We start from the raw sequence: 23638 nt of genomic DNA on the forward strand, positions 1-23638 counted from the left end.
TGGATTCCCTGATTCACATGCCCTCTGTTTCTATATGTTTATGTATACAGTAGCCCTTAAACCATATCTGTGGTGCTTTCTGCACCACAACTATGTATGTTTGCAACCGGCTACATTTTCTTTTCATTAAAAAAAAAAGAAGAAGATGGAAAGGTGTTGACATTATGTAACATTATGCACTTTTATTATACTTATTTTAAAGTCAGCTTTATCAAAACATACCTTCAGACTTGGAGGGAAACAAAATTGGAGCAGTATAGGTTTGTGTCACGTGTATACTACTGTATTTACACTGTGAGTACTATGAAACCTGCTTAAAAACTTAAGATAATTAATCAGTTATGATAAAAACAAATCCAAAATGAGAATTCCAATAATTAATTGTTTTTACATTAGCTACTGAACAATATCTAAGCTGGTTCTGCTCAGTTCTTTGCGGATCAACTGATCAGTTTATTCGCATAGTGAAAATAGAAGTAAATCAACCAGAAATAGAGCCCAGCTTTGAGGAATGTTTATCTTGTCTGTGGCGTAGGTAACATTGTTGTGATTAACTGTGTACAAAGTTGCTTCCACCACTTCAGCTTTCAAACTAAACCATTCAAACAACCAAAGAGGACAACATTCCTTAGCCATACTGTGTAAGTACTCTGTAAGATGTACTTGAATAAACTGACTGCACGTGGTGCAGGATATACCTGGAATGTATTCTGCAACCAGTTCTGAATTTCGTGTGTTCATTTTTACACACGGCAGCAGAGTTTCTTCCTTCAGCAACATTCAGTGAGAAGAATGCAGACAGACTGATTTTCCCATCATGGACTCCTGTGGTGATGCGCTCCTCAAAGCATCAGGCACAGGATTGTTCTGTTCTGTTCTGCAGCTGACTGCTCACTCATGTTTATGTCTGCTGTCTTCATTATTCTCCCTATGCAGTAGAGGATAAGGCCAACTGCAGATGTTGGCATACAGTGAGAGTGCCAAAAGTGTTTGTTTATATTTTAATGTGTGACTGTAGGCTGCTCCTGGATATCTTAGGCTCTTGTTTTGAAATTTAATCTGTTTGAATTCATTCCATTAATGTAAATATTACCCTGAACTCTAACCCTTACTTCCTAGGTTCAACAGGGACCAGATGAAGACTGTGCAGGTCTGGTTCCTGCTAGAATTTGCTCTCAGCTCTGGATTTGGCACCACCTGAGTTTGCCAAATGATAGCTTTGTCCAAAGTGGAATGAAGACAAATGCAGAGCAGACTCGTGTGCATGTAAAAGGTTTGGATACGTGTCATGCCAATAAAAGGCATAGTATTTAAAAATGGATACAACTAGCTTCAACAGAGGACACATTTAAATAGTGAGTAATGCTTATTAAGTTATATCTGAACTCAAATGTGTTTGTGTATTCAGCATTTACTCCAACCCTTTATTTCTAGTAGAGCACTGGCTATGTATAATCCAAAGAGCAAATAGAGAGAACAGAAAGATTGCTTGTTGCACCTGGCATTAATCTGCTCTCTGCTAATAGCAGGACAAAGCCTGAAAAGCAAAAAATGTTTGCAGCAACAATAGCTTTATTCCACAAAGCTCTTTTGGGGAGTGTATATCTCCTGGGTAAACTCCCCGTTCTCTGTCTCATTAATAACTATCAATAATGTTATTATCATAACTGCTATTATTGTAACTTCTTCCCTTTGTGGTTGGAATCAGAGTGGCGTCTGTTTGCAGCAGCAGAGTTGAGGGCAACTGGACAGAGAAAGTAGGGCCAGATGTGGCTGTCAAGATGAGTGATTCCAGGCCTTTCCTCACCTGATATCTGAGCAGAAGGCAACCAGCCTTACTGCAAGACACAGCTAGCAGGCCTGCAAACACATCATAAAAGCATCATGAGATGTATCAAGCTACTAAAAATACTGTTTCTCTGCTGGCTGATCTAAGAGCAGTGTGTAAAATAAGAGTCTATGTGTGCATGTCAGGCTGGTTACTGCTAAATCTTTATACCGAGTCTAGGTCTTAAGCTTATGAAACACACGTATCTGTTGTCGTATAAGCTGAAGGTGCTAAAAGATATTTTGCACTCAGTAATTTTAAACATAAATTTTGCTTTTCACCTAGACTATTAGATAAATAATTGCATGTTTGACAGCATACTCATCTAACGGATCTATTATACAGACTTTATAAATGCATATTTATTTATATGCATACTATGATTCCAGCTTATCAAATGAAAGGATCTGTCATTTCTCCTGTAAGTTAAATGAACAGGGAAAATAAACATGCCCCCCCCCAAATATCTGAAGAAATCAACTTGGTACCTGCAAAGGTATGACCTCTATCATTATCAGAATTTTTGGACATATTTTTGATTTTGGTTAAATAACTAGTAATCGAAATGATTAGTTGCAGCTCTAGCAGTCTTAGCACTGTATTTATACTTATTGTAAAGAAGAGTTGAAATTAAGGCTGACCTAGACCCATTTTGTGTGTCCGATTATGGGTAAAAAAGAAATATATAAAATATATAAAATTCTGTTGATAAGGTCTCCTTTTTAAAATAAAAGCAATCCCCTGTTAGCCCATTGGTGAGCAGTTGTTGGAGTCTCTTTTTCACACTGACAGCAGCTTGTAAAGAACATACATTACAGCATAGCCCAGCATAGCAAAGCTCTTGCTTATCATCTAGGAGGTGGAGATCATGTGTTTTCTTAAAAGCAGAAACAGGTATATTTGCTATCCTGATGTCAGAAAATCTGCGACTTACTGGGGCAAACTTGACCCCCATACATAAAGCTATGCAGACACTAAAAAGCCTTTAAGATACAAGTCAGTGATCTTGGTCAGACAAAATGAAGGCACTGTAAATTAATCTATTTCATCTGTTATAGCTCACCATCACATCTGTGTGATGCTAGAGCACAAATGCTCCAGGATTCAATGAACTCCAGAGACATACTGTGGTTGGAATTCTGAAGGGAATACCAGAACTTACTATTTCTGGATAATCACTCACAAACTTAGACACAGATAATCAATAAAGCAAACATTAAATTGTCTTTTCTGTTCATCCCAATTACATTTAATAATATCTCTGAAGCACTTATCATTATTCAGCTTTCAGTTTTTAAGAAAACTAAATCCTTCAGAAACAGGTCTTACATTGTAATGTGGTTTAAAACAGGTCTCAAAATTCTCAATTACACACAAAACAATGAAAGCCTGTCTAAGAGGTCAGACTTTACTGTACTCAGCTACAATCTTCTCTTTTATCTTACAAACAGTCCAGCCAGAAACAAGCAGAACAAACCCCAGAAAGCCGTGTGTGCACGGGTGTGCATTTGCTTATATGTGTGATTCTGCTGGCGTGCCTTTGTGTGTTTGTGTGTAGCGGAAAGAGTGGAGTCTGGATATTGTCAAGCTGTCTATCTGATAGAAAAGCCGGCTCTGTGAAGCAGAGCGGCCGGCAGCATCAGTCAGCGATATGCCTCATTTCTGCAGTTCTGCATATTCCTTCAAACACTGAGGTACACATATGTCTATTTGCACCAGGCCTCTATGCACTCACACAGTGTTTACTGGTTTACATACCACCCACATGAGCAGACACCCATTTAAAGTTTCCAATGAAATCCCACTCTTTTCTAGCACTGTGCTTTCACTAGGTTACTGTAGCTGACAGGACAGGTGTATTTTTACATGAAAGTTGTTGCTATTACAGCTTGGATTTGTTTCACTTTTGAGCTGCTAGATTCGCCTTCGTTATATCACACAGCCTCACTAAAATTTCATAAAAGTTATGAAAAACAGATTGAGACGAGGATCACACAACAGAGCTTAAAAAAGCAAGGGACGGCATAAATATAAAAACCTAAAATTTGAACTTAAAACATGAAGCACCATCAGGATTTCTTTTAAATCACAGAGATACTATATTAAGACTATATTTTTATTATCAGTGAACAACCACATTTAACTGAGAGTATACATTACACAAAAACATTGCAACCATTCCAGACTACTCTGCAACATATGTTTTTGTGTACTGGGAGGAAAGTGAATGCAGGCTACAGATATGCAGACAGAACAAGTAGCCTTTCCTGCCTAAAATGTGAGGGATCATTTGGAATTTAGTTTCAGTGATTTATGAAAACATTTCTTGCTTTGAGCATCAAAAACAGAGTATATCCATGCATTCTCCACCATTTATGCCTTGGGAGACAAAAATACCAAGCACAGCAGAAATTAGTTTTCTGTTTTCATTAGATATTTAATTCAATACCGAAACAAAGTTGCCAACACAATTTACAACTACTAGTTGAATGGAAATCAGTCTGGAGTGGGTGTGTGCACACATTCACACACACAAATTTGAAACCCAAAATGTAACCATACCCTATTCTTAATGCCTTCACCTTTAAAATGTTATGATTTATGCCATAGGACTTGGCTTTTGTGCTCATTAGGATGACATGTCTGCATAATTTGACTGTGTAAACAGACCTAGGTCCCCACAACATGAGTAATACCCGGACCGCTCACAGAAAAAAAGACTGCAGCTGAGTTCTGGCTTGCTTTAAAAGTCAAATCAAAACTGAATCCTCAAGAGACATGTGCAGACAGGGTAGAAGGCTGTTTAGAGAAATTAATTGTGAGTCTTTTTTCCTGTTTATGGACACAATATGTTTTCCATAGATGCACATGTGGCAGTCAAGTTTCCAGAGTTCTTGAAAAGTGTCCACACTGCTAATGAAGATGATCTAAAATGAATTCTAAAACTTTTTATGTTATTTTTCTTTCCTCTAATGATTTAATAACTTTGTAGATGTAGGTGGAAAAGAGAGTTATGCATGAAATAAAATCACACTGAGCACACTGCCGCCCTGTAGGTGCTTGTAATTTTCTCTGTCAGCTGTAAAAACTCACAGCGCACTGGCTTAAAGTTTGCAGTGAAACGCACACTGTAAACTCAATGGGGAAAAGATGGTGGAAATGGCTATTCTGAAACAATACATCCATCAAATTATTGTTAACATGCTGGAGAAAATTGTTGATGACAGTTTATGAGGCTTTACCAGATGGATTAAAATTAATCTAACATTTATACTTACACACAACACGTGCGGTTACAACATGCAAGATGATGTCATGAAAGATTTGGAATTAAACTGCCCAAATATCCAGGAAAACTCAAGCTCAGTGCATTTATCATTGCCACCTCCATTATGGCTACAATTTCCAGCAGCTCCAGTGGTTCATCTCTGCCTTCTGTTTCTCATTGGTCGGGTCATCCACTAACCAGATCCTCTCGAGCTGCAGAGCAAGACCGTGTGACTGAAGCAAGATCATCTGAAGACTGATATATCCAATTATTTCAACAGCTAGTCAAATGCTCAAGAGCAGCTATCGATCAAACCGCAGTTTAACAATTCATCCATATCGGTGAAACCCAGACCAGTATACTGTTACGGTCGCTGTGCACAAAGATGTTAAAAGAGGTGTTTTGCTATGTTCGCGTGGTATATCTATGACTTACCCTGACGCTAGCTTGACACTGAATGTTATGGTTGCGCAGAGGGAAAATGTGGTTCTAATATACTGCGAGCCTGTGCTGCTCCACCAGCATGTTGCACAGAACCCAACGCCTCCATGTTTACACAAACACACATCTCCACATGGACTCTCCTTTCATACAGGGGGGCTCCACTTCAGCAAAACCATTCAGGTCAAACCACTTTTGTATTTTGGAAGAATGCAAGATATGTGGTGGGCACCTGTTTTCAATTCTGTTAGTAGAGGGGGACTGATATGTGTGTGCGTCCATATGTGTTGAAACCAGAATGTGAGAGAGAGATTATCTCAATCTGTGAATTTGCTCTGACTAGACTTGTGTGTGGCCCCCTTCTGTGAACCCAGTGTAAAGAGATGCAGAGCAGCTCGACAGGACTGCTGAGTAAGATGAGTGGTATGTTAACATACGCTGTTCTTGATGTAAAGTACAACAACTCTGTGCTCCTGTGTGTGTGTGTGTGTGTGTGTGTGTGTGTGTGTGTGTGTGTGCAAGCACTATTTTCCCTTGTGTTCCAAACAAGGCAAGAGGATGCAGCATATAACAAATGAAAGGCAGTGAAATGGACAAAATGACATCAAGTGTCTTTTATTGGCTTTGGGCCATGTAACTCAAACCACTTGTTGGGGGGAAAGGGTGTGGTTGTGTTTGGGGTGTGAGTGGTTTTCACATCTGTTTGGCAATGGCCGCTGTCTATCACTCCCTAATGGGAAAAGCACGCTTGTTAGATACTAATGACCTCATTGGCTTGTAAAGATACAAGGTGTGCGCAAGGAGTGAATTCCCAGGAGAGAAACATCACCATGTCTGTTGTATTTGTATGTACTGTGGAGCTACCTATAAACCACTACCAAACACAACCAAAGCACGAAGTAATACAGCAGCCATTATCATTAGCCAAAATTGTTGTGAATGATTCTTTTATTACAAACTGACAGACTGTTTAGTAACTTGTGAATCGAACTGAGGGTTCATCGCTGTCTAAGGCAAACAGTTGTCTTCATAACAAGATGATTAAGATGGCCAATCTGCAGCTTCTTTGCAATGTGCAACCAATTCTAATATTTGAACACCCAGCATTTACATTCAAAGCGACACCACAAAGTCAAATTCGATGAAGTTACTCTTCTAATATTATTGTATTACAGACAGGAAGTAATAGAAATAAAAGGGTTTTTTGATAAGCAAAAGAAATGCTTCTTGATGGACAGGCTAGTATTGCCAGTTGGCAGGGTGCTGAGACAAAATATAAACTAACTTGCATAACTGTCTAGGGATGGATAGTATTTTGTTAGCAGTCATACTGAAGAATAAGACCTACACCATGTTTGCTGCAAAACGATCTTCATCAGGTCAAGGTCCAACACAAGACATGTGTTCAGACTTGTAAGCATTAGAAGTTATTAGAGTTATTATGAGATTAATGTGGGGACTTGTTTGGAGTCTGAGACAGAGAAAGGAGGACATTCTGACCCAAAAAAAAAGAAGATTCAATTACATGAAAGTAATATATACATATGGTCTGACACTTTTGTTCTGTTTGCACCATATGTCCGTACACTTCATGTAAAGGAAAAACTTTAAAGCTTTTTACATGAAAATATGTATATTGTTGCTTTTATACTGTAGGATATAAAACTGCATTTTTACCATGTAACATATTTTACACTTCATAAACTGTTTACTTTTTTTGGCCAATGCAGGGCAGTTAAGCAAAGGGTGTGACAGTTTCACTACCAAAGATTAGTAACGCTGTCACCTACATAGAGGGTTGTTGTAAAGCTTCCGCCTCTTATCTGGTTAGCCATCTCATCTCACACACCTCTGCTGATGCTGTAATTAAGCACTGAATGCTCTGTAGTTGTAGAGAAACAAAACTCCTCCACATACATAGGCTGGAATGAATGAGAGACTAGCCCAGGGCTTTACTGCCCTGAATCATCAAAGAGCTTGAACCTAAAATATTTTCAGGAGTCCTTTAAACACCCCACCTGCTTAGGATTCAGACACAGTGGCTATCTTCACAAGTTTTTAACAAATGCTTCTTTTAACACCTTCACCATCATATTCAAAAATTATACCACTGGCAAAGGGCAACAATGTGTTGGGGCATAATGGACATCTGCTACATTCCAGTTCAAAAAGGGTATCTTTGACCCCAGGCAGTGTGATGAATGAGGGTTATGAAGACCAGATCCCAAGCGGGCAGCAATGCAAACACACAGTATTCCAGACTCCCTTTCACTGCTAGAATAATCACCATAATCACAGCAATCATCTTCCACTCTCAAACTATATCCACACACATTACTTATGCTTCACTTAAACTGGAGGTTCTTCAGCTGAACGTGCAGAGCCAGATTAAACAGTTACTGAATCACCATCTTGCATAACAACTTTTATAGGTAATTATACATTTATAATATCAGATGCTGGGAAAAGACAGAAAATGTTTATAAAAATGCTACTACGTAATGTGCAGACCATACCGACTACATAAGCCATTTGTTATTTTGCAATTCAAATCTAATCACTTATAACTGCACTAATTAAATATAATTGACTGAATGATGGAATAACATTTTAGAAATGTATGTATTATTTTCATAATAATTCTCGGATAATACCTGAACCAATACTTTGCCAGTGAGTTCAAGCCAGAGAAAAAAATCCTACAGGTCTCTTAAGATGATAAAATCATCATATTTTCAGGTTTAAAAAAAATGATACATTATGAAATTAGAAGATAAAAATTTGAAGATTAGAAGACAAAAGTGCACAATTGCTAATTTAGCACAGTATAAAACACTAAAAAAAATGTTTCAAGGTTTTAAATTTACATTCAAGGAGACCTTTTATGGGTTTTTTTCATATCTATTATATTCTTCTGGAATGTCATGGAATAACTTTAGTCACAAAAACCAAAACCTATATATGTTATGTTGGCTCTCTACACAGGAACTCAGTTCTTTCTGTCTAAAACAGGCAGTTTTAGCTTTAAATCTTGTGGTCACTACTTAACGTGAAAAGATCTAACACTGCTATTTAGCAAACCTAAAATAAGCCCCTCAAATGTCTGTTTGGTAGATATTGTTCTCAGTGCCTGCTTATTGTGTGACATATAGGTCAAAAGCTGTATATACTTGTGCAACATAGAATGGAATCACTGCAAAGTCCTTTTCTACAGCTTGCACTTGGATGTCTGCAGCTTTAATCATGGACCTCTACCTTCAAAGCAAAGCAAACAGTCCAACTTCTGTGTCAGACTGACTCAAAATCACAATGAGGATCATCAGTGGTGATGAAAGCTGAGGTTTTTTTGACATTCATAGGTTTGTGCACTGAGAATTTGTTACTCACGATCAGCATCTAAGCATGCAGTTGTACTGGTATCTGATGGAAGAGATTTGCTGCAAATCACCTCAACAATGGTGCGTGTTATTGTACAAAACTGTCCTTTACCACAAAATTTAATTTAAGTTGAAGGATCAGAGTTTTAACACCGTGGAGGAGATCCAGCACGTTGCAGATCAACACAGTTCTTGATCTAAAAACAAGCAGCAGTCCTGGAAGCGATCGTTCCATTCACGTGGCCATAATGGAGATAGCAGTGAATTTTATAAAAGGTGAGAGTTTGCTTTTTATGACTAACGTGGATAACATAAACCTTCGATCGCACCTTGTTCGAATAACATTAAATGTCTGGTTTGGAAATGCATGATAAGACGTCAGTTCTACAGCAAGCTTTAAAATGACATCATCATCAGATTTCTCCAGCAAAACAACCTTCAGTCCCATGAGATTTTTACAGCACCTAGTATGACAGAGATGATATTCCTGCCAGATTTTCAAGGAAATAAACACAGAAACATTTTCCAACTAATCACCTTAACAAATCACATCATCAAAAGTCCTCTCAAACCATCCTCTCAACAGTCTTGTGCTCTGGCTAAGTTTCATGATGTTGTCTGCTGAGAACCTAATGCTATAACAAATTGAGCCTATTCTTCATCTGAAAACATTTTTTACTCCATTTGCTTTCCATCTACACAAGGACTTATTGGCAGAGGCTAGAATGCAAGTGAGATTTTGATTTGTTTTATTATTATGTTTTGGTCAATTAGTCTGTTGAGATGTTTGCGGTTTAGAAAAATGACATTCTTCTTTAGTGCTCTAACACTTGTGGCGGTACTTTTAACCGATGCAAAAACCATATTGTATGCTAAAATATTTGAATTCAATCACACATATTTTTCCAGTTTTACAAATAAATACCATTTCATTTACACCCAGTGTAGGAAACCTCAAAAATACATTGCTGTGTCAAAATATTACTGCAAGTTCATCCATCAGAATAAACATTTTTAGCATTAGTGATTTGATTTGCACCATTTACCAGAATATCCTTTAGAAAGCAGTCCAAGTAATGTCTGCTCACCAGTAATGCTGATGTACTGAATTTATTTTAGGATTTACTTTTTCCCCTCAAATCTTGATCCTAGATTATTTAACCATTAGAAACAGTGTATGACATTAACCCCATGAGGGACAAGTGGCAGAGTCATGCTAAGAAGTAGTTAAAACAAATAATTAATACATAATTAGGATTTTATAAGCATTGTTTTTTTGTACCTGCTTACAGTTGACAGTAATGTGCTCTGTACATTTTTCAGATCCTAAACATATTTTTAGTAACATAATTACATTTATATTATAAAACACAAACGGAAATATGACTGAACTATAACTATATGATAAAATCGAAATCTTTACCAAGTGTGTAGAAGGACTATGCTTGTACATGCCATGCAGTTTAGACAGCTTACAGTGTCTTTTTCAACGTTTCAGTAAAGGTTGCCAGTAAAGAGAAGATGCTCAACATCTGGTGGGACTAAGATGTTTACATTAGAACTTCAAAAATGTTTCATGTTGGGGGATAAGAAAATCAGGAGATTTTAGAAGATAAAAAGGCAATGTGTCTTGTAATATCTTCAGTATTTACTCTTAAACACTGGAGACAGCTGTCCTTCATTTGCTTAAAACAAAAACAAACATCTAACATCACCTGAATCCGCTGGATCATTTTTAACATAAATATGCACTGAGACGTTGGCTTAAAATTTTTACCGCTGACACAAGTTAGACTAAAAGCAATCAATTTTTGATATTTCTATAATTGACGTGTACTTATTTTGTATACACATACATATGATGAGTGAAAAATTTAAACTCAAGGCAAATCTAAAAAAGCATCAAAAGATGCCAGTTGCTTAACATTATAGCAGAATCAGCTACGGCTTTGCTTCAGTGTTGAGATTCTAATGTTGCGATGAATGCACAGGAGTCTTGGCTCAGCTCAGTTCCCATGTCTCTTCTAGACCTACAGTAAAGGAGTTTGAAGGCAGCAGACTTCAGCAGGGGTAGCCTAAGTAATGCAGAGCCAGGCTATTAGTGTTGTGAGTAGGGCATGCTGGCTCAATCAAACCCTGGGTTCCCTACTCTGCCAGTGGACAGACCAGGCCAAGCCAAACATCTGCTCCTGGTTAGAGGTGTCGGCTCCTGCCATTCACAGCAAAAGTTCAAAACCTCAGGGAAAGATTTCACTTGGCCTCTTCTTGCCTGGGCCACTGCAAGCAGTCCTGTACTCTCCCTAAGGGAATGCAGGTCTGAGGAACGTACCACGAAAATTCAATTCCAGTTTTCCTTTCCGTGCTTCGCTCCTTTGACCGAGGCAAATTTCATTACACACTTATGGACTTATAAAATTCCTTTAATAACAAAGTGCATTGTCCCACAGACCAGGGTTCCTTTAAAGCCAAATCGCACCAGAGCAAAAGGGCTTTGAGGCCAACCATCTATAAGAACTGAGATGCTTTAATGCATGAAACACACTCTACTCCAATTTTTTTCCCATCCTTTTCTTTCTATTTTCCTTCTATTTCTTTACAACACATAAACAGTTGTATAATATGGTTAAGACATAAAATAAATAAGTTAAGTGGGTTGCACTGCTTAAGTGATGAAAGGCCATAAAATATCTTACATATTTCCTCTGTCATCTTGTAACAATCAATCAGCTGGCATCTAATAAAATCTCCAAATAAAAACCCAAAGCACCAAATTACTGGATACTTAAGCCAATTAACAAAAACAGAAACAAAGAGAGACTCTGGAAAATGAGAAAGAAAACAATTTGGTCACACATCTAACATTATGCCTCTATTACTCTTCTAATGAGCCAAAAAACTTTACGGAGGTGACTGATTTTAAGTTGAAGCCAAACAGCTATCTGTTGTTGGTCTCAGTAAAAGTAGGTTACCATCCTAACATTCAAGCATAAACTGGCTTCCATATGTGTCCGTCCAAGTTCCTAATGTTTTCTTTTTTAGAGATTTACAAACAAACAAAATACAGGCTCTGATAGTGATGTGGGTTCTGACTTTAAGACTTAGACTCAAGGCTCTATCTGATCAAAACACACAGCCCACCGTGCTTCTCTCACTTCAGTTTACAACATTTTTCAAGTGTAAACAAAAACCCACACTGTAATCCATTACTCCCTAAAGCTGCTCAGTGATCAGAATCTTTCACAATAAACAGAAATGAAAACAAGCAACAAAAAAAAGGAAAAAAGGGGAAAAAATACAAAGAGACGATTCCCCTGTGAAGTCGGTTTCCTTGTAAGACTTTTTAGCAATTTCCTGCAACTCTGGATTATGTTGTTTGAGCACTGGATTTGTTTGTTTTTTTTGGGATAAAGTCTATGAATCGTTGCTGTGGAAGGTAGCTGGGCACCTGCAGTTTTAATCTTTCTAGAGGACACGATACTCAGCTTTTGTCTGGATTTTCATTATAGAGATCTGAAGGAAGGAAACAACTAATGTTGTTTATAGGTAACTATATCGACACAGAGCATGATTTGACATACTTGAGCCACTTTCTTTGTAAGTTAGAGATGTACTTGATGCATACTCATGTTATATATCTACAGACTGTATTTAAAAGATGGATATGTCTCAGGGTCTGAAAAGTGAAGCAAATGTGCTTTAAACCTGCAGCATTACTAAAGGACGTGGCGTGCACTCGCACTGTTAAAAAACGTAAGTCGAATTCATCAGAAGTCCAAGAAAAATGACCCCATTAGTTACTTAGGGCCAGATTTACTGAGGAATTAGTGTATTTCAAATGCAAAAAAAAGACATGCTTTCTTTTACGTTAAATATTAGCAAAATTAGCAGTAAACTGCATGTTGCAAGCATTAATAAATCAGTTTTCAATACTGATTTATTATTTGCATGTTCCCACCTCCTTCATTCAATGTTGTTACTGTGTTATCTTTCTATTTAAAAAAAACAAACCAAAAAAAACCCCCATCAAACCCAGTTTATGCTGGTACAATTTAGTTTAAAGCCTTCTTCAGTACAGCATGATTTTTTTTCTTTTTAATTAGGCCTTTTAGACAAAAATGGGGTCTGATTTGATTAGTGGATGTGCTATAATAGACAAATCTCCATCTTACTGCAAATCCTGGACTTGTCAGTCCATATTTCAAAATGTTCAAGTTGGTGTTTCAGAACAGTATTTTTACCAGCCACCAGGTGAAGTTATCCATATTATACATACAGTTTATGGTTGGTTGCACATCAGAACTTCAAGATAATAGATGTGTGAAAAGATAACTCCCAGACTGAATAATGCATGTATGTCATGCATGTCCTGAGCTTTTTAATGCAGAAATATTGCTTTAAGAACAGCAGGATTTGCATAGTTCAGAGGCAGCTGTTAACAATGAACTGATATGACTCTGTAACAAATCAATGAGTCCCAGTAAAGTAGCAGGTATATTTGAGGATGTTGCCTCAACACAGTAATTCTTTCTTTGAATTCTCACACTGAGGTACAAATTTATAATGGAGGAATTGCATTATACTGCTGTTTGTCATTTGAGTTATGTGTTGGAAAACAACTTACAATTTACTGAGCCAATACTGAAGCCACTTAAAAAAAATCTGGCATCAATCTTCACTTTGCTACATCACTTGAATTATTTATTAAATATATGAGATCATTTTGGGATATGTGGGTCAGTGAGTAGATGGAAGAGGACAATAATATATATTGTTAAGTAATGGGTTTCATAATCAAGAATATTATGCATTTTTTTCATTTGTTTTGTTTTGTTTTTTGTTTTACAAATAACAGGGTCTTCAGACACCACCTCAAAAACAATATATTTACACATAAAAATTTAGGAAGTAGCTTCTTTACACATCCCTCTAAGGCACCTAGATGTCCTCTTTTTATGTCCAGGTCAAAGGTCATGGACAGCCAGCAGCAAGGCCCCTGAAGCAGATAGAACTTGCCCTTTATTTCCTAACCACTTCAACAAGGAGACACATACTTTCTCAATTATGGTGTTTCCCCTCCTTTCTTAGTGATAACAAGTTTTTTTTAATAGTTTTCTAAAGGCAACTGTGATTTCTTTTAAGCTATGAAAATAGAAGTACATCAGAAACAATATAATATGGTATTTTTATAAACATGCCAAAAAAAAATCATTATAAAAATTGACTGTCCTGATTTCCATCCATCAGTGGTAACAAGAAATTGACACAAGCTAGTGGGTTGTGAAAGATTTTTGGAAACACCCTAGTTATTAAAGATGTTTTTGGAAGGGTGCTTTGAAGATGTTATTTGTGCTCTGAGGCTGTTGGGAAATCTAACACTTGTGAAGCTACTGATCCCTGAACATTTACAGGTTTGCTCAACCTTGAAGGCACAGTTTACACCACAGGTGTTGGCTTGTGCGATGGATCTTAAGTGCTGGGCCTGGCTGAGATGGTAAAAGATTGTTCTAGAGAAAAACTGGAGGTCTCACATGAGTTGAAATGTTTTATTCATCTTCAAGTTTTGCTCTCTTTTTGCTCTTTATACTTCCGTTTTGATCAGTCTGTTGGTTCACTTCTCACTCTATTCATTCCCCATTTTCCCCCCCTTCTCTCTGCTCTCTTATTCTTCACTCATGCTCTTGTTTTCTCATTTTGAGAGTTGAGGGCTGTGCTGTGAATCTCCAACTCAGCAGGACACCATGGAGTGATAGATGGCCTCTGACAAGGTCCAACACAATCCAACATATGCTCCAAATGAAAAAAAAGGAACAGAATTAAACAGGGTCCACAAGTGGCCAAAGAAAAACATGCCAAACATGTATGAAAGCAACGTTTTTTTGAGGGGGGATGGGGTTTAGTGCACGATGACACAATAAGTTGAATATCCCCAGTGTTAAAGTATGAACACAAAGTATGAACCAAAGAGAGGAAAGAAACAATTTATCCAACAGGAATAATGTGAATGATTATGGTTAGAAAATATTGGGTGCAAATCACATTAAACTAGAGGAAGAACGTCAGTCTGAAAAGGTGGTAAGCAGTCTCATCCATATTCTGCAACTGTGCATATATATTATATATCTAAAGTTACATTTACCACTGCAACTAAGTATTACAGAAACGTTAAGCAGAATGTAGGAGGAAAAAAATAATATTAAAATTATTCAGGTAAAACATATGAAAATATTTTATTTTAATTTCTTAATATAAAAATGTAATATAAAAGAACAGTGTTTATGTACTCATGCTAAAATTGACTCAACTCCTTAGATACGTACTGATGACGGCTCAGCCCCGCAAAACTGTATTCTCTCGCTACAAGAAATAGCAGACACTTTCCTGGAGCACACACACGCATGTAGCAATGTTGCCAACATTTGTGCGATGCTAATGAGTGTGTTAAATTCCAGGGTAAGTAGTTGAGAGAAGAAACATTAGCGTAACATTCTTAAACACCAAGTCAAATCACCTCTCTAAACAGCAGTTACAGCTTTTTAGCCCCTTACCAGACCCTATTTCCAGTGCAAACTGTACACACAATGAATACATATGGACAGGCACACACACAAACACACACACAGGGTAATCTCATAAATAACGGATGACAGCCTAAGAGTCAAATTAAGGAAATAAAATGTGTCTCACTGGTAATGAAGGAGGCATGTTTTCTGCCTCGGGATAACAACTTCATCTGGACCCATACACACACTTACAGTCTGTATAAACACACACACACACACGGAGACCTAGACACACATATATTCAAGAGGTACCAGCATTCCAGCAACAGAGCCATCCCACTGGTACAAGCTTGCTCAAAGCAGTCAAGAACACAGTGCCATGATTTGAAATTTGACACAAAACGTATGTTTTCTAGAGCTCTGAAGAAAAATGTGGAGGTTGGATGTCATGCCAAACAATCACGGGAGAGGAAGGACTGCTTTCAAACATTTCCCATGCATCAGGCTATTAAAATGACATTCGTTTGCAGGTTGCTGGCACTTGTCTCGGGGCATATTGCAAACACATGGAATTACATGTTATGTCCATCCATGATTTAAACACTGGGTATTCTTTCGATCAAGGAAAAACAGACACTTCTGGATCTGTGTAGGCCATGTGGAAAGAGTAAGGAAAAAAAGTAGGCTATATGGCAATCAAACGTTTGTCACGCTGAGATTACATCACTGGTGATAATTGTAAACTGACATGTAAGAATGAGAAAAAAGCACTTTATAAATTCAGCCAAACACACATAAAAAAAAGGTCACACAAATTCACATGTAGTCATGTTCTGACTGAGCTCCTTTGTCTATAGATAATTCACTACTTTGAGTTATGCTGTAAATGGCTCTGTGTGTGAAACTGGTTGCAGTGACGTGCCGCAGGGTTTAAGTCTGGATCCAAATCTTTTCAGTGTGCACATGAACATGAATAATCTAGTGATGCAAGTTATTTAGAGAATGGTTGTTATTACAGATACACTTAAAATGAACATGACTTTAAACACATCTGCGCTAAGATGATACACATGGTGACCGAGAGGACAAATGCAATGAAGTAAATCCCTGAAAGCCACAAAATATATATAAAAAAAACTACAAAGAAGGTTATGGTTCTGAACAAAAACCCAAAAGAAAAGAGCATGTCTTGTTTCAAAAGATATAAAAGCAGATGGGATACATTTTAAGCCAATAGGTAAACTAAAGTGCAGAAAATTTGCTCAAGGTGTGCAAGTAATGAAGACATTAATAATTTTACTACTCACTTTAAATTTATGGTGTGTTTTTTTGACACATGGATCCCTTTTGTAACTATAAATCCTGTTTTTGTTAACTGGTTTTCAGGCAGGTCATTGTCAGAAAAATATTGACTTTTCAAATCAAGTGTGTGCCCAGATTTCAGCGTGTGGATACCAACAGTACTGTCCCCAGTCTGGTTCTAATGCGCTTTCATAAGTGTGTGTATTGCATCTAATGTAATACTGCAAAAAAACAACAAAAAAAACCAAAAAAACAAAACAAAAAAACTACTATGTAAAACCTAAGACCGGAAAACAATTCTGAATTTCAAACAGAATTTAACGCTAATTTGGAAAAGCTTATTTTGGGTATTATCATAATAGGCTTTGTCCAGTTTGCAGTTACTGCTTGAATTGGCAGAACACAAAACAGTCCAATTTAAATATTTCTTCTTTGCAATAAATAAAAAGTTTAAAAATGCAAAATAATTTAATTAAAATTTGTGAAATTACTATTGCAAAACCTCTTCAACACAAACTCCATATAAGACAGCAGTAATTTTGCTTCACCTAAGTGTGAGTGCAGTTTGAAGGCAGAAAAATACTTAAAACTCACACTTCACGTATCTGTGAAAAGAAATGCTATGCTTCTGACTCCCTTAAGCTATTGGCAGGACAACACAGCAGGGTTCTAGCATCGCTTCTTTTAATAGTACAATAAAGTAAACAGCTGGGCAATACGTTGCATGAAAAAATATGCACACAACCTTTAATGTTTTTTCAACTACCTCCACTCTGTCCAAGAACCGCAATAGCTGCTCATATCTAATAATATCATTATGGATATATACAAATCAAAGCAGATTATATTCACTCTCCTGCTGACATGGCAACTGGCTGCACTGTAGTGTTACCGTGTGAAACTTGGCAGGGGAAACTCTCATAAATCTGTATTCAGCAGTGAGCTAAAGATGGTCCGGGTACTGAAGCAGCTGCAACACCAAAAACCAAATCCATTACAGTTCACGCAAAGTGTGAACATACTAACTGAGGCAATTTTAAACAAAAAGATGAGGAAGCCGTTGGAGAAACACTTCTGGTCACTCACGAAAGAGTTTAAAGCATACGATTAAGAAGAGGAGTGATAAAGGTCTGGGAGAAGATGGTGAGCAGAACAAATACAAAGAATAGAGCATGTTTCCCAGTGCTGCGAGAAAATGTGTTTTGATTTTTTAAAAAGAGAAAGTTATAACTAGAGGCTATAGACAGCTGTGCCAGTTTGTTTTGATGAAAACATTTTCAAGCCATTCACAGATGTTCAGTGAATTCCCCGTTCTGTTCCTAATGTTTGTCTTTCCAGATTTTTAACATATTCCTGTATGTTAGTGTCTCATTACGCTTTCTGTCAAGAATTTCATTTCAGTTTTCACAGTTGTACTGCACACAGGATAGGAGTTTTTCGCACAAAAAATCCGATTTGATATCTGAGCTGGGGTGAAATATTTCAATATGTGTTTACACATTTGATGTGCAGTTTTACATCAAGTGTGTACACAAAAGTACAGCTGGTTTCACAAGCTAGAGTGCAGCAGTGTGTACAGTATTAATGAAAACAGTCAAACGTAATAATCAAAGTTTGCATGTCCAGCCCTGTTCATATTTTCTAGCAGGCTTAGAAAGGCTATCCACTAACTCTGTGGAACATTTGAGATATGCATACAGTGAAATTCTCCTCTATTCTCCCATATGTTGCAACTCAGAATCTGAACACTGACTAAGTCACTGAAACATACAGTCGTTGACAAAAAACCCTTCAGTTTTACATGTAGACTTCATGTTTAGGTAGAATTGTACACACGCCAAACAAACTACGTGGCCAAGATTTCATTTAAGCACAATGACCTTTATCAAGTGCACAAGAACATTTGTTGCAAAGAATACATTACATAAACATTAACATATTTCACTTTTCTGTCATTCTTCTCATGTTTCCTGGGGAGCTATGCATCTTTCTGTTAGCGGTTTCTAGCCTTGATTGTGCCAACTTACAGAGAGAGGCTCATGGTATTAGTGTCTGATCTACTCTCAGTAATGTTTGCGTATACCTAACAACTGATTAAATCCCATAAACATTCATGTCACTTAATACTGCGAGTGTGAGATCAGACTAAGAAACAGAGAAAGAGTAGAGGCTAAATTGTGACGTCAGGCTCCAAACCATCTGCTAGATCATGAAGCCAACATTTGACTCATCTTACATTAAAATAATATTCTTAAGTGTGTCATCTCAAACCAAAATTTGATCAAGTGAAGTGGTCATCTTTGTCTCACTATACTCAATTAAAATAAATTCATCTCTATGTACCATCACATAATGACTCCTCTTTGCAATAGTTTGTGCAGGGGACACTACTAATTTAAAGTCCTAATAACTTTACTCCTTCTGCAGTGATCTTCATTCTTGGCTTCTCCAACAAGCAACAGCTGGCTTTAGCAAGGACCACAAAACTGCCAGTTATCTTGGAGTTTGACATCTTGCCTTTATGAGGAAATCAACTGCTAATCAACTGCCATATTTCATCAAGATACTTCCTCCCCCAATGATATAACTATTCACGCATGTAAACATAAAATAACCAACCAAATAATACTATTACCTCAGTGTCTGGGTAGGGCTGCATTGAATATGACAAATATTGATTTTATGCAGTTTTTGCAAAAGGTATAAGAAATCATATCATAATATTCATATTCAGTATTGCCTAAAGACAGACTCTGCTTTTTAAATTTTAACAGCAAAGGACAGTGTAGCTTTTTGTATCTCTGTCACCATATATATATATATATATATATATATATATATATATATATATATATATATATATATATATATATATATATATATATATTAGTGTAGGCACAATGCAGTTTCTTCCCATTGGTGCAGCTGTTTTCAGCTAGAACTATAAAAACACTGATTAGATGAGTTCTTTTTGCATTTAATGTCAAAGAAAACATTTCAAGATCATTGATACTTTTAAAGTAAAGTAGAAAACTTTCCATTCACTCTCCTGCAAGCAGCTGCAGACCTCATTACTGACAATGTCCTCCTCTTCACTCTTGCTTCTCAGATTTCTCTGTTTTTGGAAGATTTTCTTCTGGTTCCTATTCACAAATACTGATCTTCCAGTTTTATATGACAAGAATAACACAGTATAGGAATTCCTAAATTGAATTGTGTCTATCCTTTGAGTATTCAATACATGAACGAGGTTTTCAATGTCCCAAGTTGAACGAACTGGTCGCTTCATTCAGTGTAAAACATGCCTATCCTCATGTGAAATCAGAATAGCTAAACTAACAGTAAATATAAGAGAGGTGTTGTGTTATGAAGAAAAGGAAACTGATAGAGTTAGAGAAGAAAAAGTAAAGCAAAAAAAGAGAAAAAGGTCCAGGAAGTGATCCTTGATGGAGGAATATTCTCCTGCAGAGAGACATGAAATGACGCTCGCCATGACCTTGTCTAAGGTCATGGTAATTTCTCAACTTCATACCCCAGCTGAATGTGTCTGCGCATGTAAACTCAGAGTGGCCCCATTACTGATAGCTCTAACAAGCCTAGGCCAAAGGTCAGACAGTGGTGAGTGGAAAAGGATGGAGAGAGACTGTTAAAGGTCTTTAAAACACCACCTGCCTTTACACACACACACACACACACACACACACAAACACACAGATCTTGACTAATTGTTACCAGACCATATTTAAACACATCCTTAGTGCCTCTGAACCCCTGTTTCTCTCCAGCACAGAGATGAAGTTTCTGCACAGATTGGACTTTACACACAAACATGTTCACACTTTCAGGACTTTTTCAGTGTCATCAGCGTGCATTCTGGTGACTTATTTCTCAACTAATGGTTGCTCAGTTCCACATTTTTTGTTTTTGCACCTTTAAAAGAAACCAATAGCCTCACCAATTTCCTTAATAGATTCAAATAATTGCTTTTAGCTTAGCCTGTGTTTGGAAAAATTAGATGTTTTTGTGAAAAGACTTTCGCTAAATTAAGTGCAGTCTGATAAGAAATGTGGCACCTGCGTAAAACTAGCATTACCCTATGGGTCTCCAAACTGAGGTTTTACCATTTAAAAGGACATGATTCTCCATGAGTCCCAAACACTTAAAATGTCTCAAATCTAGGAAAATAACAATTAGTTCATATTCACAAAAGGTTAAATGTATCAATATTTTAAGATTATACTTCATCAACTTGCTTCAGCAAATTTAAAAACAGTTTGAAAACAGTATTTACAGGATAAAATAACATATCTTTTAGTCATTGAGACAAGCTGTTGCCTCTCCTCTATGCTGCAGCTGCTGCTGCTAACATCCTCTTTGTGACAGGAAGCAGCAGGGTTTATGGGAAATGTGGTCTTAATTTTGAGCAACATTAGCACTATACTACATGTAAGACTGGGACTAGGTGTCCTGATCATGTTTTTTTAAGATTATGGCTATTTCTTTTTCAAGAAACAGCAACTCAGACAATATCAGAATGATAATGCAAATGATGTCAATGCATCACAACAACATTGTGTGTGTAATAAGTATTTGTTGAGATTTGAACTGCAGAACTGGATACTCCAACACTATTTTCTGCTGATCTTACAGTTTCGCACAGTAGTCATGTTATATGCTTTTCTGAAATTATACAAGTTGCATGTCTCAACAAGCTTGGCCATAACATCCACATTACTAGTTGCTCGTACTGTGTCTTTAAATTTGTATTCATATGAGCACCATATGACAACAATGCAAGAAAATATAATTACGTAATTGCTACCAGCATGTTTGATCAACAATAGATCTGGCTGTTAAAAAAAAGACAAAGAAACAAACCCCCCAAAAAACTTCAAACTCTCATGCACAGTAGATGTCCAAAAATGCTGGAACTCTGTGTAAAATCTTCAGTTCCTGCAGTGATACAATGAAATACTGCAAGGCCATGGGGTTTTTTTTTTTGCACAGTCAACAGATCAGTATTAATGATAGGGTGCTACAGTAAATAACTCCTGACCTGAACTTGTGAACTGACCCCACACCGGAGCAGGTACAAATTCTTCTTCTGTGTATTTGCCTACTGTGATAAATGCGATATGTCTGTGTTTTCACTGTTGCACTTGAGACTATTTGAAAATATGCAGCTGATGTATGGTCTTCATATCTGCCTCTATCACTCACACAGCAACACACAGAGGGTCTGTCCCAGGGAAGTAGTACAGTCTGAATACATGAAAAATACTCTGTAGACCAACTCATGCAAGGCTTTTTTGTTCTCTGCATGTTATGACCAAAATATTAGTGGCACATTCAACGGGGTTCAATTAACGTATATTTGGATTCTTTACATAATTTATCAATGACTTTAAGATTTGCATGGCCAAATATTTTTAATGTCTCCAGACAGAGAACACGTGGTCATGTACATCACTGTATCTAATGATTCCCTTCAACTCAGGTCCCTGCTAATTCCCAAGTCCAACATTACTTTTCCAAAAGAACTTACAGGTTTTGAAACTCTTTTTTGGGTGGTTCAGATTTTGGTATAAAAATCCCACCAACCCAAAACACAATTCCAACCCACTGACTTTTCAACATGCTAACGAAGATAAAAAGGGCGTGCATAAGACTTAACCTTCCTAGTAATCAACTACAATTTTATTTTGAATCCAAAGTCCCCTGAAACCAAACAAACAGCATGAATTAATTATTGCTGACAGATGCAGCCAATTTATTACCAAGTCCAAGTCTGTGGACTTTTCTGAGCAGTACAATACTTTTAAAACATAAATCCAATATTTTACTTTTGCCTCTGTTACTATCCTCTCCTGCAGCTTCTTATTTCCATCCCAATCAATCACAAAGGAAAACAGATAAGAAATGCAGCCCACCCAACATCAAGACGTCAGAGTTCCTTCTGCGGTCAGGTTGAGTTAACTGTAACCAGCGAAAATGTCAGTGCTCTGTTTACTTGCCTGCTTCTGCACCCCTATATCCATCCTTACATTCCTCCTTTACAAATTACATTTGTCATTCTGAAAGCTGATGGTTTACACTGGTGTGCTTTGAACCTCATGTGAGTGCACATGCATGTGTATGAACAAACTGCAGACAATACGCCAGGATATGAATAAGTGCCAAAAAAGGCCTATTTTGTGCGTGCGTGCGTGCGTGTGCGTGTGTGTGTGTGTGTGATCTCCTACCTGTTATTGTAATGTTGCTGTAGATGTTAGACAGCTGCTCTTTTAGCAGAACAAGCTGGGTGGTGGCTGCCTTCTCCCTCTGCAGCTCCAGCATTATATCAGGATGGCTGGCCAGTTTGCAGCCCTTCTGCTTGTCCAGTGCAATGTCACTGCGCACAATATCTGAAAACCAGAATGAATGGAAAAAATTATTATTTTATTAATATTTTTGCCATAGAGAAACCTATGTTGCAATTTTTCACCCCAAACTAATTGTACATATCTTTTTTTATTTTATTTTAAAATTGTAATTTAACACTGAAACCAGAAGGCTGCGGCAGTTTAACACACTGCCAAAGCCAGAACATAAAGTTATATCTGTAACCCAGTCTGTTACTATTCAAAGAAACACACGTGTTTTATTGATATCTAGCAAGACTAAGTATATAGACCACCTCCTTACATCGCCATTTACATCCTCAGTTGTGACTTTTTTTTATAACACACATTTATCTAAAATGAATACAGTCTAGTGCTCTGCCTTTATCATGTGTCTAACATGAAGTGTGCGATCAAACTATTTAAATAAAATTAATCCAAGTTAATTTTTAAAGTGTACACATTAGGGATGCGTTAAACTGTAGTCCACTGGGTTATACTAAGACGTGTTTCTAATATTTTTTCAACACACTTTAGTGAAG

The 23638-nt window shown here is 37.1% G+C and overlaps 1 protein-coding gene across 2 annotated transcripts in view; it reads right to left on the reverse strand.

Moving 5' to 3' along the window:
* hpse2 (heparanase 2) overlaps positions 1-23638 on the reverse strand; it is a 50726-nt gene that overhangs the window by 24264 nt on the left and 2824 nt on the right. For both annotated transcript variants that reach the window (XM_082556769.1, XM_082556770.1), the window contains exon 3: positions 22959-23120. In XM_082556769.1, coding sequence (XP_082412895.1) covers positions 22959-23120 — 162 coding nt within the window. The remainder of the gene's footprint in view (positions 1-22958; positions 23121-23638) is intronic.

The sequence above is a fragment of the Aulonocara stuartgranti genome (genome assembly GCF_965226115.1).
Source record: "Aulonocara stuartgranti genome assembly, chromosome: 13".
NCBI classification, from domain to species: domain Eukaryota; kingdom Metazoa; phylum Chordata; class Actinopteri; order Cichliformes; family Cichlidae; genus Aulonocara; species Aulonocara stuartgranti.